Here is a 16,121-nt window from a genome sequence, read left to right as displayed (position 1 = left end):
TGTACTATATGTCTCACCATTTCAAGTAGTTGCGAGTCTACAAGCTCAACAAAACCCCGCTGCCGCTAAGTATGAATATTTTTTACAACCTTCAATCCTTGTTACAATAGCAAAATACGCATTTATGTGTTGTTTTCTTTATTTATAAAATGACCACGTCACTGTATTCTAAACAAATGAGAAAACCTGGACACGCTTTTCAAGAAATTGGTAACTGGTTCGAGAAAACGATCGCTGTACTATTCGGCATTACACTTGTATTTTAGAGAAATGTGCCCATTTACGCGGTAATCTGTTTAGGGGAGGAAAGCCAAACGATGCAAACTTGTTTTACTTAACCTTGGCGGCTGCTAATTTCCGTTGCCGCGTACCTTTTCGTCTGTTTGCAGCCCCTGCATTTGTGAAGCTGTCGTTGTCTCCTCAGCTGTCGCACGCGACGCGGACTGCCATAAAGTAGAGATGTTTAAACATGGAAGCGGATATCCTTCCCCTGTACATCAGCGTGGTGTGACTGAGGACGCAGAAAAGTTTTGCCTGGCAGCAACACAGAAGTAATTACCCAGGAAAGGCGGTTCTGAGAAACAACACTACGGAGAAATGCCGGTCCATGGCTGAAGGCCATGAAGCGACACTTTTTTATCTAGCACTCTTGTTTAATGCGTTGTTTCGTAACTGAAAGCCACGTAACATATACGGTGTCGAATTAATAAAACGCCTCGTAAGTTTTACTTGCCATTGGCCGGCCACCCTCACTAATAATATGTCAAGCCTCGCGATTGAGTGGCATTTACTCTTATGGCCTCATCTAACAAAATTTTTTGTGAATACGGGCCCAAATAATTAAGTTAATGCAACCTTAAGCGGTGTTACAACGCTAAAAATGCACTTACCACAATTTGTTTCGTCGCTGCCATCAGTGCAATCCTTGCGGAAGTCGCACACGCGGTCAGAAGGCAGACATACGCCATCGGAGAGGCAGGCAAACTTTTGCTGGTCACAGTGTCCTGATTTCGGATTAGCTGTTGTAGATGAGCTAGAGGCACTTGATTCATCCGCGAGACTTCTCGTCGTAAACCTTGAAGAATTTCATCGTCATTGTAGCATAATCTCATAAACACTATTTTCAGTGTTCAGTGAGCTAGAAGACTCAGCTTGAGCCAAGAGTCAAGAACAAAACATCTGCATCGTGACTTCCCTTGCATTACACTGTATTTCTGGGGTGTCGAGAATGGAGGTAAAGAAATGAAATTATCACATCTTCAACAATTCCCAATAGCTCCGGTCTAACTACTTGAAAAAATATTGTCTTCACACCCACAGTCAATCAGTGAGCCTAAACATTCCTTAAGAACGGCTAAAGTGTTTTGTACTTATCTCAAGAATACTGAAGAACTTGAAAGGACGAAAAGACGAGTAATGCCAGAAATATATTTTCATCTTTTCTGTGTTCACAGTGTTTAAACAATTGCACATCCGTAATCTGAATTTCAATGTTATCTTTGAGTCAAATCAGAAATTAAATTGCCGGCTTGCGTTTGACGAAACCACCTGGTCCTCTTGTAGTGGTTGAAATATTTAATTTTGCTGCGCGTTCTCTTTCTTTTATCTTACCGTAAATGTTATTTACACTGCCCATTTATATCCTGCGTCTATGTTTTCGTAATGCGCAATCTTACATTTTGTTATCTGTGCTTTCTAAAATGTCACATCTTTAAAACTAAAGTTGTGTTCTGTACCGTGCTCAGCGAATGAAGCGCAATATTCGGAGCATGTGAGTGCCGGTATGTTTTAAGCGATCGGTAGGCACTGGGGACACCAAGCTGATGCATTTTTGTATCACACGAAAGCGAAAGCCTTTGGCATGCGTTGTGGCTGCATTCTGCCCCTCAATGATAACCCAGGGATCGCCGGTAGTTCAAGAAGCGCCGGTCACTACACGGTCCGAGTATCGCGTATGAATCGCTGAATAGTGTACATGCCTTTTACACAGTTGTGTCTGCTTTATGGGACACATTTGTATCATATTTGCTTGATTATTACATAACCTGTATATAGACTCAAAATCAGCACATGCATATTCACGTATTGTGCGAACACTGTGACGTGTGTAAAGGTGCCTATTTTGACATTTTATAGATCATATGGTCTCTGCCACAAAAATAATAATTTAGCTTAAGTCTATCTAATATGAGCTATGAAGCCTTGCGACGACTCAATTTAAATAGCAGCAGGATCCAACAATATGTAAGGACGACGCCGGTTATCCTCTTACAGCATGTATAACATGACGCTTTGCGCTGAAGTTCTGTATATTGCGCTTGCAAATGTTATTGCCTTTATTTTCCTACCAAATTTGAAATATATAAGAAAACTATAGAGAAAACGCACCTGCAGCCTTCGCCGAAGCTTATGTCGTCAAGGGCTATGACGTCTTCTGGTCCTTTTCCAGAATGCACCAGAAACACAAGCTGTCGGTCTCTCCCTTCAGTCACGTCAACATGGTGACGCTCCCAAAAGTCTCCTTTTGAACCCTCTTGGCGCCAGACTTCCTTCGCGGAGTTACTGCTGTTCTTGAAATAGCGTAAATAGAGGGTCAACAAATTTACTTGACGACCGAACATATACGAGTGGAAGGACACGCGGCAGCTGCCGGGCAGTAGAGTGAGGGAAGACAGTGTGGCTATCTTGTTGAAACCGTGAAAGGCCCCACCAAACTCCACGTACACCCCAGACCTGTTGAATGTTGTGTGATCAAAAAGCGGTCCCGTGTCGTGGTTCTTTCGAAACGGGGACCTTCCACGTACAAACTGTAACGAGCCTTCGCTATCCTCTCTGTTTGGATTTTCAAATGCAAGAACGCCAGTGTTCTCATCCTCAAAAGTCACCCTTTGGTTCTTACATCCTACTTCATCGCTTCCATCACCGCAGTCGTCATAAAGGTCACATGTCTTTTCGCTAGCGATGCAGAATTTTCGCGATTTACACCTAAATGCGTCCTTCTTTGAGCAGGGTTCACCAGAGAACTTATTATTTTTAGGGTAGCCGCAATCTACAAAATGTACTTCGTCCACAGCAAAGTGTAGCCCACCGCCTCTGGATGGCGAGTCAACTTCAAAAGCGAGACGAAAGCGGCCGCTTCGGCGTCCAACACCAATTGACTCGAAAGTCCATGATTTGGCCAATTTATTGGATGTGCGTTCCCACAATAACGTGTCTTCAGAACCATCAGCAATAACTAGTAGTCGCACATGTATGACAGGAATCGTGAGCCAATGATAAAATGATATCTTACAGTCAGGAGTAGACTGTTGGAAAGTTTTGGTGAGCATCCTTATTGGTTCGTCTATCTTGTCGCCATCATGGGCCATGTAGAAGAAGAGATAACTACCGGAAGAGCTATTTTTTGTTACGTCTAAAGCGGGGCTGTTTTTTATGCGCTCTGTTGCTTCCATGGCTGTCAAGGAACGCCAGCTCACTCTCTCAGGCAAATTTGGGCTGCTCCAACCACAGTCTCCATGCTCAAAGCTGCATGAAGAAGGACATTGTGCTTCGTCGCTGCCAAACGGACAATCTGGTTTGAAATCACAAACCAGTTCTTTCAAAACACAGCTGTTGTCCTTACATCTGAATTCTGTTTCATCATTGCACTTATTTCCTGGTGAAACTGTCGGCACGACAGAAGACTGCGAGATGAAACAGTCTGGTGTGAACGAGACATCGTCAATTGCAATACTGCCTTCGGGCGATCCATTCAGAACAACTTGAAAGTCATTTGGGCAAGACAAACTTGCATCAACTTTTCGCCACCCATAAACAGTGTCGTTTCCGCGGAGTTGATGTATTTTGTGAAGCTCATTCGATTGCAAGTCTAAAATATTGATGTCCAGTGCGGCGTTCTCAGAAATCACGTACCAAAAACGAAGCCTACAATTCCGCGTCGTTGTTCTTTTGAAATGAAGACTTTTCAAACTGGCATGGCTTTTCTCAAGGTTTTCTTTTCTAAGGAACAGGAAATGCCCGGAGGAGTTTCCAAGTGTGTGATCGAATGTAGGCTCATCGTAATTTGATAGTGTATCGCCGCTGGTGACGCGCCAGCGTGCATGGCCTTGATTGAGTTCTTCTGTCCACCCACACATCCCATTCTCGAAGTTGCACCTTTCTGGAAAACTGCTGCAGTCTAACTCGTCTGAACCATCCGGACAGTCTAGATTCCAATCGCAAAGCTGGGATCTGCTATAGCAAATGCCGCGAGGCTCTTTGCAAGACAGCTCACCTTTAGACTCGCAGTCGCTGCCAAGAGGAGACCGGCCACACTTAACTAAACTGATTTCGTCCAGAGCAATTGCAGTTCGTGGAGTAGATGGTGTGGCCTCAAGCTTTAACGACCATCCCCTGCGCACACGGCGCCCAATTTCCACAGAAACTTTGCTCCACTTTTCGCTTTCAGGCGATCGCAGCGCAAGCAGGACTGTTTCTGACGATGAATTTTCTCCTAGAATACTTAGCTTCAATATGTCCGTACCTGGGACCACGTTATTGGCATAGTAAAACATTTCTAAGTAGCACGAACCACTGGAAGCTCCATGCGGGACCGATTTCAAAACAGCACTGCTAGAAACGACTCCATCCCCCGCGGTAACGCCCAGAAAGAATCCTTTGCCTGAAACGTCTGAACTTGGATTGGTACTATTGCGGCCAGCTTGAAGCCGTTCCCACAAGTACCTGCCAGAGCTCACATCTTGCCAGCCGCAGGTGCTGCTGTCAAAATTGCAGGTTGCACAGTTCTCCTCGTCAGCACCACCTTTACAATCGTCAACAAAATCACAGACTCGAGATAAAGAAATACATGTTCGTTCTGGGCAAGCAAATTCCTCAGAGCTGCATAAACTGTATGGTGCCTTTGTCGTCGCCTCTGATGCTAGTACAGGTAGGGAGTCCAGAGATAAAACGGCACAGCCGTCTGTGAACGAAATGTCGTCAATAGCCCAGGCTCCATTCAGGTCGGTACCAGTAGTTGCCTCAATCAAAATTTGCATAGGGCCTTCAAATTTTTTCAGAGCAATTATTTTCCGTTCGTAGTATTGCCCAAATACATTAGACGTTTTCCAAACAATGCGCTTTTCTCCGAGAAGATCAAAACGAACGTACACTGCCAAGCTTCCGGCGCTGAGGCTATACAGCCTGTAGTCCAAGTGGGTGAATCTTGTTTGGTATGTATAGAAAAAACGTAAAGAGCACTCAGCATCTTTTGTCACAGCTATAATTGGACTAGAAAATATTCCACTTTTAAGCGATTGATCTGCAAATGACAATCGCAAGAAGTTTCCGTACAGTGAGTTCGTAGTGTGATCTCTGAGGTCGTCGTTAATGAGCATGCTTTCATCTCTCTTATTTAGACGCCGCCCCCAAGCTGTACCTTCTAGTTTCCAATCACAAACACTGTCTTCAAAATCGCAACGAGCAGGGAATGATGTGCATTTAACTCTGGGGCTCAACCGCTCGTCGCTCAGGTCACCGCAATCGTCGTTAAAATCACATACGGTTTCTTTCGGGATACAGTTTCCATTGGCACAACTAAAGAAACGTGATGGACACTTTCCTGCTCCTGCTACCCATACAGCTTCGTTCCTGTTGCAGTGTGAGAACTTGACATCGTCTATTAGAAACGTCTTGTCAAAGGACTTGAAGTTTCCCACGAACTTTACTGAAAATCGCTCCGAAACTCTTCCTATCCGGGCCGTCGCGTACCTCCATTTTTTCCGCTCGAGAGTTCCATTGTGTCCACTCATTAAAAGTATCGTCGTGTCTTGTAGTCTTAGTTTAGAAAGGAACCCGTACGCCACCTTAATAATTGCGCGTTGTGATGTAAGAGTGGAGTAGTACCAAAATCCAAGCGTGCAGGTGGGAGATGCGTCAATGAGGTTTGGGCTAACGATCACAGCGGAGCGTTCGTTATCGTAGGCAGATTTAATTCTGAAGCGGAGAAAGCTACCATCTTTTGTCCCTGTGGTGTGGTCTTGTGTTGGCTCGGCTAAGCTGTTGTTCCTCGCCTGTTCAAGAGACCATTGCGCTCCCGTACCACTCACTTTCCAGTAACATGTGTCTTTAGATTCGAAGCTGCACGCAGTACCGCAATACTGCTCATCTTCGCCATCAGCACATTCATTTTCGAAGTTGCATATCCGATCACGTGTCAGGTGCTTTGTCTCGTTGTCACAGCTGAATTCAGGGTGATTTGTGTCTTCCAAAGGCTTGCAGCGCCCAGTAACAACAATAAAATCGTCTAATGCCAGGAGGGCAGAACGGAAAGCAGGAAAAGTCAGACTGAAGCCGATGCGACACTCTGCCGCACTTGTTGAGATGTTTGTTTGAGCTTTCACCCATCGGCCGCTCACATCAGCAGTGGCCGAGTATTCAATAGCATCGTCTCCTGATTCTGTTCTAAGAAATAGATTCAGCATGTGCGGCACAGATCCAACGTGGTAAGACCAAAAACTGAAGCAGATGTCACATTTTGACAGATGAGGAGAAACAAGAGCAGATGGAAGATCGCTGCTGTTGAGGTTGTTCTTAATGGCCACGTAAGTGCCGAATGACTCACTAAATGTGTGGTCCACCTCTGGCCCAACCTGCACAGAAAAGACGAAGAAAAACTGTAGGTATGCAACACATCGCAACAGGAAGCGTATTTACTGCCTTTTCAAAATAGGTATGACATGTGTTATCCATAAATCACTCACCATGTGAGATCGACCGGTGAATCTGCCCCACAAAGCTGACCCGGAAGACACTGGCTCGTTTTCCCAAAGGCAGAAGTCTGTTTCAAAATCACAAGAGCCCAGATTTGAGCAGTGACTGAGGAGCTGCAATCGAAAAGAAAAAAATGCGATCATTCTGTTTTCAATCTGCTTTCGCCGCGTATCACTAGTCATCCTTTAATGACTTCAGAAAATTAGCAGAAACTTGAAAGTACTCTGTACCACAAAGTGCTGTTGTGTTATCATTTGCAGAAATATTTATATGTACAGCTAAAATACAAAGTGGCAACAGGCATGTACGCAACATTAGCACGTCACGTCAAATTACATACGCCTAATGAATATATAAAAAACATTTGCTCCAAGCCATCCTACATTTAACATTCGTTTGTCACATGCAACGAAATCATCGTCACCAACTCTTAGTCTCCACTGAAGTGTTTTGAAGGCGGCCATGTTAACAGCTAAAGCACTTTTCGGAAACTCCTCTTATAACGTTTTATTCACGGCAGAAAGTTATACACGCTCTACAGCGATGTTGCAGGGGCGCTGCGATGTGCATCGTAAGGGAGAGGAAAGCGGTGACACGCGCGTTCTTCCCAATGCCTCTCGCGCTTTCCTCCCCTCCCGTGAGAATGGGCTGTACTTAGTGATGGCACTGGTCTATGAAGCCTCTTGAGCGTTGTTTTATGTGCTACCGATATGCTTCAACCGGCAAAAGTTTACTTGCTATAACATGCTATACTTAGTGTTTTCACTGGTTCGTGTCACCTTCTCATCTTTCCCTACATTGCCAAGATTGTAACTGCACGCCAGAGTTAGATGAATGCGCAATATTGTACAGGCATAAGAATGAAGATACGCGTCTTATGGTATAGGCGTGGCATATCTATAATGGTGGAAGTGCATGCGTACGTCAGCCTTCGATTACTTTACATAAGGAAGAGATTAAGTGCCTTAACAGTGGTCTCTCGCGTAGACTGGAACATGTACCCGCCGTGGTTGCTCAGTGGCTATGGTGTTGGGCTGCTGTGCACGAGGTCGCGGGATCGAATCCCGGCCACAGCAGCCGCACTTCGATGGGGACGAAATGCGAAAACCCCGTGTACTTAAATTTAGGTGCACGTTAAAGAACCCCAGGTGGTCTAAATTTCTGGAGTCCCCCACTACGGCGTGCCTCATAATCAGAAAGTGGTTTTGGCACGTAAAACCCCATAATTTAATTTTTAACCGGCACGTGTACCCAACTGACACGTGGTGATACCATTCCTGAGCTTCCGCAGATGAGTTCTGTGTCCTCTTTCTTTTTTCGCCTCAGTGCTCCCTTCAGTTGATAGTCAGCGTTTGTGTCGTCCACTTCTCTACTCTTGTGTCCTGTCTGCATGCCTCACCTCTTTTTTGCATTATGAATCTTCATCTTTCTAGCGCAAGCTCGGTAGCCTGCATCTCAAGCCGCGATTTACGAGGAAGAGCCCATAAGTAGGAGCCGCCCTATGCCAAAGAGACCTGAAATTTCTATTTTCAAGTTATTCAGTAGCAGTTCTAGGCGATGAGCCGTTATGTTATATTTATTTTCTTTGTTTTTACATTCCGGCCTTACACAAGTTTTGTGTAGTTCGACTTGCTTGTCACCGTTCGTCTAACGCACAGGGGCAAGGTTTCTTTTTTTTCTTTCTAGGCTGAAATTGGGAAAACGGGCGTTTTGAGCTAAGCAATCTGTATATGACAAAGATGAGACAACATTACTCTAACGAGATAAGAAACCAGCGCGTCGTTTGCTTACCTGGAAGTCATCCACTGCAGCGACTCCTCCCTTTGAATCCAACGTAACTTGCAGGTAATACTCGAATGGCATTGTTGGACTGTATTTTAGGCTGACCTGAGCTGAATTCCATACACCACTTCCGTGTAACTGACTCTTTCTGAATATGGCTTCGGGTCTTAGTGTTCCTCCTTGACTTGTGCCCAGTGACAGCTTGTGTCCACTGCTTAACTGGTACCAAAACCGAGCACATCCGCTGCTCCTAGCTTCTTGTGTTTCGCTAAATACTGTGACTGTTGCACCTGCAATGTACGAGAAGTGTTAGCATAAGGCACAGGATGTTTGTTGACTAGCAAGCTTAGCATCAGCAGCATGGCCATCGGGATCCTAAGCCGACTACTCTGCAAGCATAAATGTTCACATGGACAAGGAAAAACATCCAACATTATCCTCAAGAAGATGTTTTATTTATATTCCTTAGCTTTCATAGCGTCCATTCTGCGGTTCTTTGTCAAGCTCTTTGCCCCCAAAAGATTCATGTTCAAGCGAACCTAGCGTGCATAGCTGTCACCACGCGCATCGAAGGGCAGCAGGCACGGCAAAGCATGAAAAAGGAAAGACGATAAAACAAAAGGATGGAGGTAGAACAGCTACTGCAAAGGACACTAAAGAAAGGAGTAATGAAGGTAAAGTCACGAATAGGTAATGAAGGTAAAGGCACGAATAGCTCGGCGTACGTCTTTGTCGGTGAAGGCGATGTGTAGCATTAACACAACCAATGCGTAATTTGAGCAATAGAGAACTACTGCGGCGAGTTAAAGCACGACCAGAGATTGGTGTTGCGTAGTGTCCCTTGGAGACACCTTCATCCGGCTGTGAGCTCTGTAGGTGGTGGCGTATAAGCAGCCAAGTGTCATCAAATTTGCATAAAGCATCGTCAATGAAGTCAAGGTTGTGCGCTAACATCGCCAGAGCATGAGTTGACTCGTTTCCTGAGATACCAATGTGTGATAGTATCAACTGTGACATAACTGTTCTTTCCTCAGATGTGACTTGGTGGGCCACCTAAAGTACTTAACGTAAAAGAGGTGAATAAGCGTTGGCGCTCGAAAACCGACCGAGAGCTCCGAGGGAGTCACTTAAAATAACAGTCTTATTAGTTTAACTATGTCCAACCAACTAACCCGAACCGGCACCCTGCTTTACTTTCAAGCTTTAACAGTAGACACCATCACACCATTTTCGTCTACGGTAAACCTCCCCCTAACGTAACCATAGCCATCAATCTAGAGTGAACACTTGTATTTACTATGGCATAAAGCTGACATAGCAAACATCTAATTCAAACAATCCTGTTATGAGAAACCTCGATGACTTTGCAGGCACATAAGCACAGTAGGGAGGCACGTCATAGGATGGCCATGGCATTCATGAACAAACTCTTGGTGTACGCACCTACAATAGATATTGGCGCAGAACCATAAGAATTCAATGGCTGACTACGTGCCTCACGATAGCCAAGAACGAAGTGTCATTTTAAATAAAAATTGGCAATTTCGCCCAAAGGGCGATGCACTGACTGGGATAGCAAGGTTTAACGTTGCGTTTGAACTTCTCGGGCGATGTTCTAACTATAAAGGGGTGCGCCAAAATTTCTGGCACCTTGAAAGCTTTAACACGCCGTGTAGGGCCTGTAATGGCATCGCACAGGCGCCACTACGCTGCCCGTAAAGAGCCACGGCAGTAAACTTACATCACCTTCAGGTTTGACCAGTGTTATTGTTTTGCACTTTTAATGTTTATTAGCCTGAGAAAGATTTAGGATAAAAGGCATGAATGGTATGAATGCTGTGAATGATATGTTTGATGACATTTGTTTGTGGGCGGCCATCCTCAAAATTCTGAGGAATAATTTGGTCAAGAACGTAACATCTGGTATCATCTACTTGTGTGATTGAATAGTGTAGCAATATAATCTGCATAAACGGCACGGATAAGCTTATAGCATGCATATACCTAAATATATCTGGAGCTTCACGCGACGTCGATGACTACGGCTAAAATATGCCTAGAGTGTCCATATAGTTGCTATCACAATAATACATACATAAGTAAATAAATAGATGCACTTCAGTTGTTATCGAATCTGAGTCATCTAATTTGAGAGAATAGTGCTCCTTGCGGCATTTGTCTGCTTGTAAGGGCTAACTCGATGCAATGCCTGACGACGATGCGTGCGGACCCCACGCTGCGGTGGACAAGGCAGACATAGACAACATACACCAGCTATGTTTCAGTGAATGAAAGAAAGAGGGACACGCACAAGAGATGTATATCCAAAGTTTAAGTGAACATTACGCCAGTGGCGAAGCATATGTATTCCCCGGAAGTAAAAAAAAAGGTCAACGCGAACGTCCGAGATTCTGTGACGACAAGAAAAGAAAGGCTAAGGAACAATCAAGGGCGGCACGCGTGAAGGATTCAACACGCAAGCGCCAGAAACGCACAGATTTACAAGTGGAGGCGTAACCGTTATGCCAACGTCTTCTAGTTCCTTCAAGCACTCGCATCTTCACCTGAGACTTTTGGTGCAAGAAACACCGAAATTTGGCTTCCTTTTACACAGAATAACTCCGGATGCGCATACAATATGCGATTTTTCCTTTACGGATGGTGTAAAAGCGGCAACTAGTAACGTTCGATTCCTCGTCCAAGCAATTATACTATATATAACGTTGCTTGAAGTTTAGTTTGTGTGACTGTTAGTGCTGTGTGACACACGCGTGCATAATATAGTCAACATAAACGTACAGCACGCAAATGATTTGATTGTATGGAGTAAAAGCCCTAAATCCACGCGGGCGCTACGTTAAACGCCGTAGTAGAGCCCTGTGGATTAAGTATGACCACCTGTAGTTTCTTAATGCCCAAAAAATACTCGTTACGCATGATTATTTGCATCTCGCCCACAGCGAAATGCGGCCGCCGCCGAGAATTCAACCCACGGCGTACAGTGCTCAGCCGCAGCCACTGATCTAGCACGACGAGCAGTCATGAGTAATCTACGGGGTAATTTAACGCAACATTACATTGTCCTTTCTGACACAACCTAGCAGCTGATGTACCAATAAATTCTTCCAACAACAAATAAACTGTACAGAAAGAGAGATAATTTATTATAAAAAAGGCCGATAGAGAGGCAAAGTGGAGACAAAGGAAACTGCCTTACCGTAATGCTAAATAGCTTACCGCATGTACAATTCCTTCGCAATACATTCTTTGCCAATTAAATATTTTTCTTTATCCCGATGGAGAGTTCGATTGCCCTCAATTGCTAAGGTTTCCCAGTTGCAGGCGTCTCTAAATATTTTCTACTAGCATGTATTTAAAGAGTCAATATACCCTATTGCGTTCCGAGGCTTATTCACGGGATAATTTATTGGTGTATTTAAGTTCGATTCATGTATTATTGATCTAAACAGGCTCTTTGTACAACACTGCAGTACCCTCCCGCATTCAAAAGAAGTTTTGCAGTCATTACATTAATTCATACCCAATTGGTTTACTGTAAAGGAGTTCTATAAATGATTCGTATTTTATGTAAGCTTATCAATGATGATATTAAAGTGTACTGTTTGCAGCGGTTATTTTATGATTACAGGAACGTATATTTTGGGCTATGTTTGTTATCAAATTGAAATATTTAGGTATTCTAGACAGCAAGCTTCCTTTTCGCCCTCGTGATACTCTCTACATTTCCCGCACGCATTTATGTCCGTCTAGCATTGAAGCTGCATCGCTTCAGTCGCGACCCACGACCACCTTCGTACAAAATGACGGCATTCAAAGAGCATAACATGGTTGTCTGCTTTTGGCCGTGCTAAATCGTTATCAATAACTCTTCTCACCTTTCTCTGCCCCTTGTTTCGACGTATTCACGGCGAGAACGTGCCCGCTTTCAGAGCCGAAGGTGTGATCCTTGCTCCCAATAGCGTCCCGAGCAGTAAGTCTCTCCCAGTGAAGCTGTGCGCTGCCATCCCTGGCGCGCCAGCCGCAGTCATCAGCTTCAAAGTCACACAGTGGTGGCGTAGGGCATGGACCAACGTTCACTGCAATGTCGTCGAGAGCCGTATAGCCACCTTGAACCTTTGACGCCTCAAAGCTCAAGAACACAGCACTGTCACCCTCGAAATGCACACGTGCGTAGTTCCATTGGGGTCCTTTTGAACCAACGTTCGTCCATGCCACACGTGAGGCCCGCGTTACCGCATCTCTTTCTCGAAGGGTCAATGGCGCAACAGTTTCGCCAAGCGCAAAGAACCAGAACTTCAGGCACGCACCGTCTCGGTCTACGTGGAGCGGAAATTCACTCTCCAGTATAGCATTATCATTTGATAGTTGCTCAAACGTTACAGTAGACGCGAAGTCCAGATAAGCAAAGCTTCCGTAAACAGACTTTGTCGTGTGGTCAGTTTCTGGTAGTGAAGGTCCAAGATTACCGCGGCCGATGGAAAGCTTACGCAACCAGACACTAGTACCGCTTGTAGTGCCATTCGTCCATGCGCAGTCATTTTGCTCGAAGTCGCAGTCAAGAGGGTGAGGAGGGTAGCGTAGTGAAGATTTTTCAACAGTTGATGGACTTCTGCCGTCTTTACAGCTTCCATAAAAGAATTCTACTTCATCTATGGCGATTCCTGATAGAGCGGACTGGTTAGCTTTCCTGTCAGATTGCGCAATTATTTGAAAGCTCCTCTGGTATTCTTCACCTGCGAGAAAAAAGAAAATTTTTTCACATCTATTAGTCTCCGGAACTGTACTTTCGGGACTGACAAGCTTGTAAAGAAACTGACACAGTGCGATAATTAATGCAACCTAAATTATAAGGAATAGTAGGGAAGTAAGACGAGAACTAGGAGTCGGATTCCTGATTAATAAGGAAATAGCTGGTAACATACAGGAATTCTATAGCATTAACGAGAGGGTGGCAGGTCTTGTTGTGAAACTTAATAAGAGGTACAAATTGAAGGTGGTACAAGTCTATGCCCCTACATGCAGTCATGATGACCAGGAAGTCGAAAGCTTTTATGAAGACGTGGAATCGGCAATGGGTAAAGTCAAAACAAAATACACTACACTGATGGCCGACTTCAATGCCAAGGTAGGCAAGAAGCAGGCTGGAGACAAGTCAGTGGGGCAATATGGCAAAGGCTCTAGGAATAGCAGGGGAGGGTTATTAGTAGAATTTGCAGAACAGAATAATATGCGGATAATGAATACCTTCTTCCGCAAGGGGGTTAGCCAAAAGTGGACGTGGAGGAGCCCGAACGGTGAGACTAGAATTGAAATCGACTTCATACTCTGCGCGAACCCCGGCATCATACAAGATGTAGACGTGCTCGGCAAGGTACGCTGCAGTGACCATAGGATAGTAAGAACTCGAATTAGCCTAGACTTGAGGAGGGAACGGAAGAAACTGGTACACAAGAAGCCAATCAATTAGTTAGCGGTAAGAGGGAAACTAGAGGAATTCCGGATCAAGCTACAGAACAGGTATTCGGCTTTAACTCAGGAAGAGGACCTTAGTGTTGAAGCAATGAACGACTATCTCATGGGAACCATTAAGAAGTGCGCAATAGAAGTCGGTGGTAACTCCGTTAGACAGGAAACCAGTAAGCTATCGCAGGAGACGAAAGATCTGATCAAGAAACGCCAATGTATGAAAGCCTCTAACCCTACAGCTAGAATAGAACCGGCAGAACCTTCTAAGTTAATCAACATGCGTAAGACAGCGGACATCAGGAACTATAATATGGATAGAATTGAACAGGCTCTCAGGAACGGAGGAAGCCTAAAAACAGTGAAGAAGAAACTAGGAATAGGCAAGAATCAGATGTGTGCGTTAAGAGACAAAGCCGGCAATATCGTTACTAATATGGATGAGATAGTTCAAGTGGCTGAGGAGTTCTATAGAGATTTATACAGTACCAGTGGCACCCACGACGATAGTGGAAGAGAGAATAGCCTAGAAGAATTCGAAATCCCACAGGTAACGCCAGAAGAAGTAAAGAAAGCCTTAGGAGCTATGCAAAGGGGGAAGGCAGCTGGGGAGGATCAGGTAACAGCAGATTTGTTGAAGTATGGTGGTCAGATTGTTCTAGAGAAACTGGCCACCCTGTATACGCAATGCCTCATAACCTCGAGCGTACCGGAATCTTGGAAGAACGCTAACATAATCCTAATCCATAAGAAAGGGGACGCCAAAGACTTGAAAAATTATAGACCGATCAGCTTACTGTCCGTTGCCTACAAAGTATTTACTAAGGTAATCGCAAATAGAATCAGGAACACCTTAGACTTCTGTCACCCAAAGGACCAGGCAGGATTCCGTAAAGGCTACTCAACAATAGACCATATTCACACTATCAATCAAGTGATAGAGAAATGTGCAGAATATAACCAACCCTTATATATAGCTTTCATTGATTACGAGAAAGCGTTTGATTCAGTCGAAACCTCAGCAGTCATGGAGGCATTACGGAATCAGCGTGTAGATGAGCCATATGTAAAGATACTGGAAGATATCTATAGCGGCTCCACAGCCACCGTAGTCCTCCACAAAGAAAGCAACAAAATCCCTATAAAGAAAGGCATCAGACAGGGAGATACGATATCTCCAATGCTATTCACAGCATGTTTACAGGAGGTATTCAGAGGCCTGGAGTGGGAAGAATTGGGGATAAAAGTTGATGGAGAATACCTTAGCAACTTGCGATTCGCTGATGATATTGCCTTGCTTAGTAACTCAGGAGACCAATTGCAATGCATGCTCACTGACCTGGAGAGGCAAAGCAGAAGGGTGGGTCTGAAAATTAATCTGCAGAAAACTAAAGTAATGTTTAACAGGCTCGGAAGAGAACAGCAGTTTACGATAGGTAGCGAAGCACTGGAAGGGGTAAGGGAATATATCTACTTAGGGCAGGTAGTGACCACGGATCCGGATCATGAGACTGAAATAACCAGAAGAATAAGAATGGGCTGGGGTGCGTTTGGCAGGCATTCTCAAATCATGAACAGCAGGTTGCCACTATCCCTCAAAAGGAAAGTGTATAACAGCTGTGTGTTACCAGTACTCACATATGGGGCAGAAACCTGGAGGCTTACGAAAAGGGTTCTGCTGAAATTGAGGACGACGCAACGAGCTATGGAAAGAAGAATGATGGGTGTGACGTTAAGGGATAAGAAAAGAGCAGATTGGGTGAGGCAACAAACGCGGGTAAACGACATCTTAGTTGAAATCAAGAAAAAGAAATGGGCATGGGCCGGACATGTAATGAGGAGGGAAGATAACCGATGGTCACTAAGGGTTACGGACTGGATTCCAAGGGAAGGGATGCGTAGCAGGGGGCGGCAGAAAGTTAGGTGGGCGGATGACATTAAGACGTTTGCAGGGACAACATGGCCACAATTAGTACATGACCGGGGTAGTTGGAGAAGTATGGGAGAGGCCTTTGCCCTGCAGTGGGCGTAACTAGGCTGATGATGATGATGAATACGGACTACATAGTAAAAAATAGCTTGGCGTTCTACACTAGGCAACTCGA

General features: G+C 44.7%; 1 protein-coding gene across 1 annotated transcript in view; it reads right to left on the bottom strand.

The window, feature by feature from the left end:
• LOC142588573 (MAM and LDL-receptor class A domain-containing protein 1-like) overlaps window positions 1-16,121 on the bottom strand; it is a 273,168-nt gene that overhangs the window by 58,715 nt on the left and 198,332 nt on the right. The window contains exons 68-72 of the mRNA XM_075700413.1: window positions 12,429-13,286; window positions 8,542-8,822; window positions 6,741-6,863; window positions 2,389-6,629; window positions 891-1,075 (exon numbers count right to left, since the gene is read on the bottom strand). Coding sequence (XP_075556528.1) covers window positions 891-1,075; window positions 2,389-6,629; window positions 6,741-6,863; window positions 8,542-8,822; window positions 12,429-13,286 — 5,688 coding nt within the window. The remainder of the gene's footprint in view (window positions 1-890; window positions 1,076-2,388; window positions 6,630-6,740; window positions 6,864-8,541; window positions 8,823-12,428; window positions 13,287-16,121) is intronic.

This window comes from Dermacentor variabilis, chromosome 1 (assembly GCF_050947875.1).
Source record: "Dermacentor variabilis isolate Ectoservices chromosome 1, ASM5094787v1, whole genome shotgun sequence".
In the NCBI taxonomy this organism is placed as follows: Eukaryota; Metazoa; Arthropoda; class Arachnida; order Ixodida; family Ixodidae; genus Dermacentor; species Dermacentor variabilis.
This window is presented reverse-complemented; position numbering and strand designations above follow the sequence as displayed.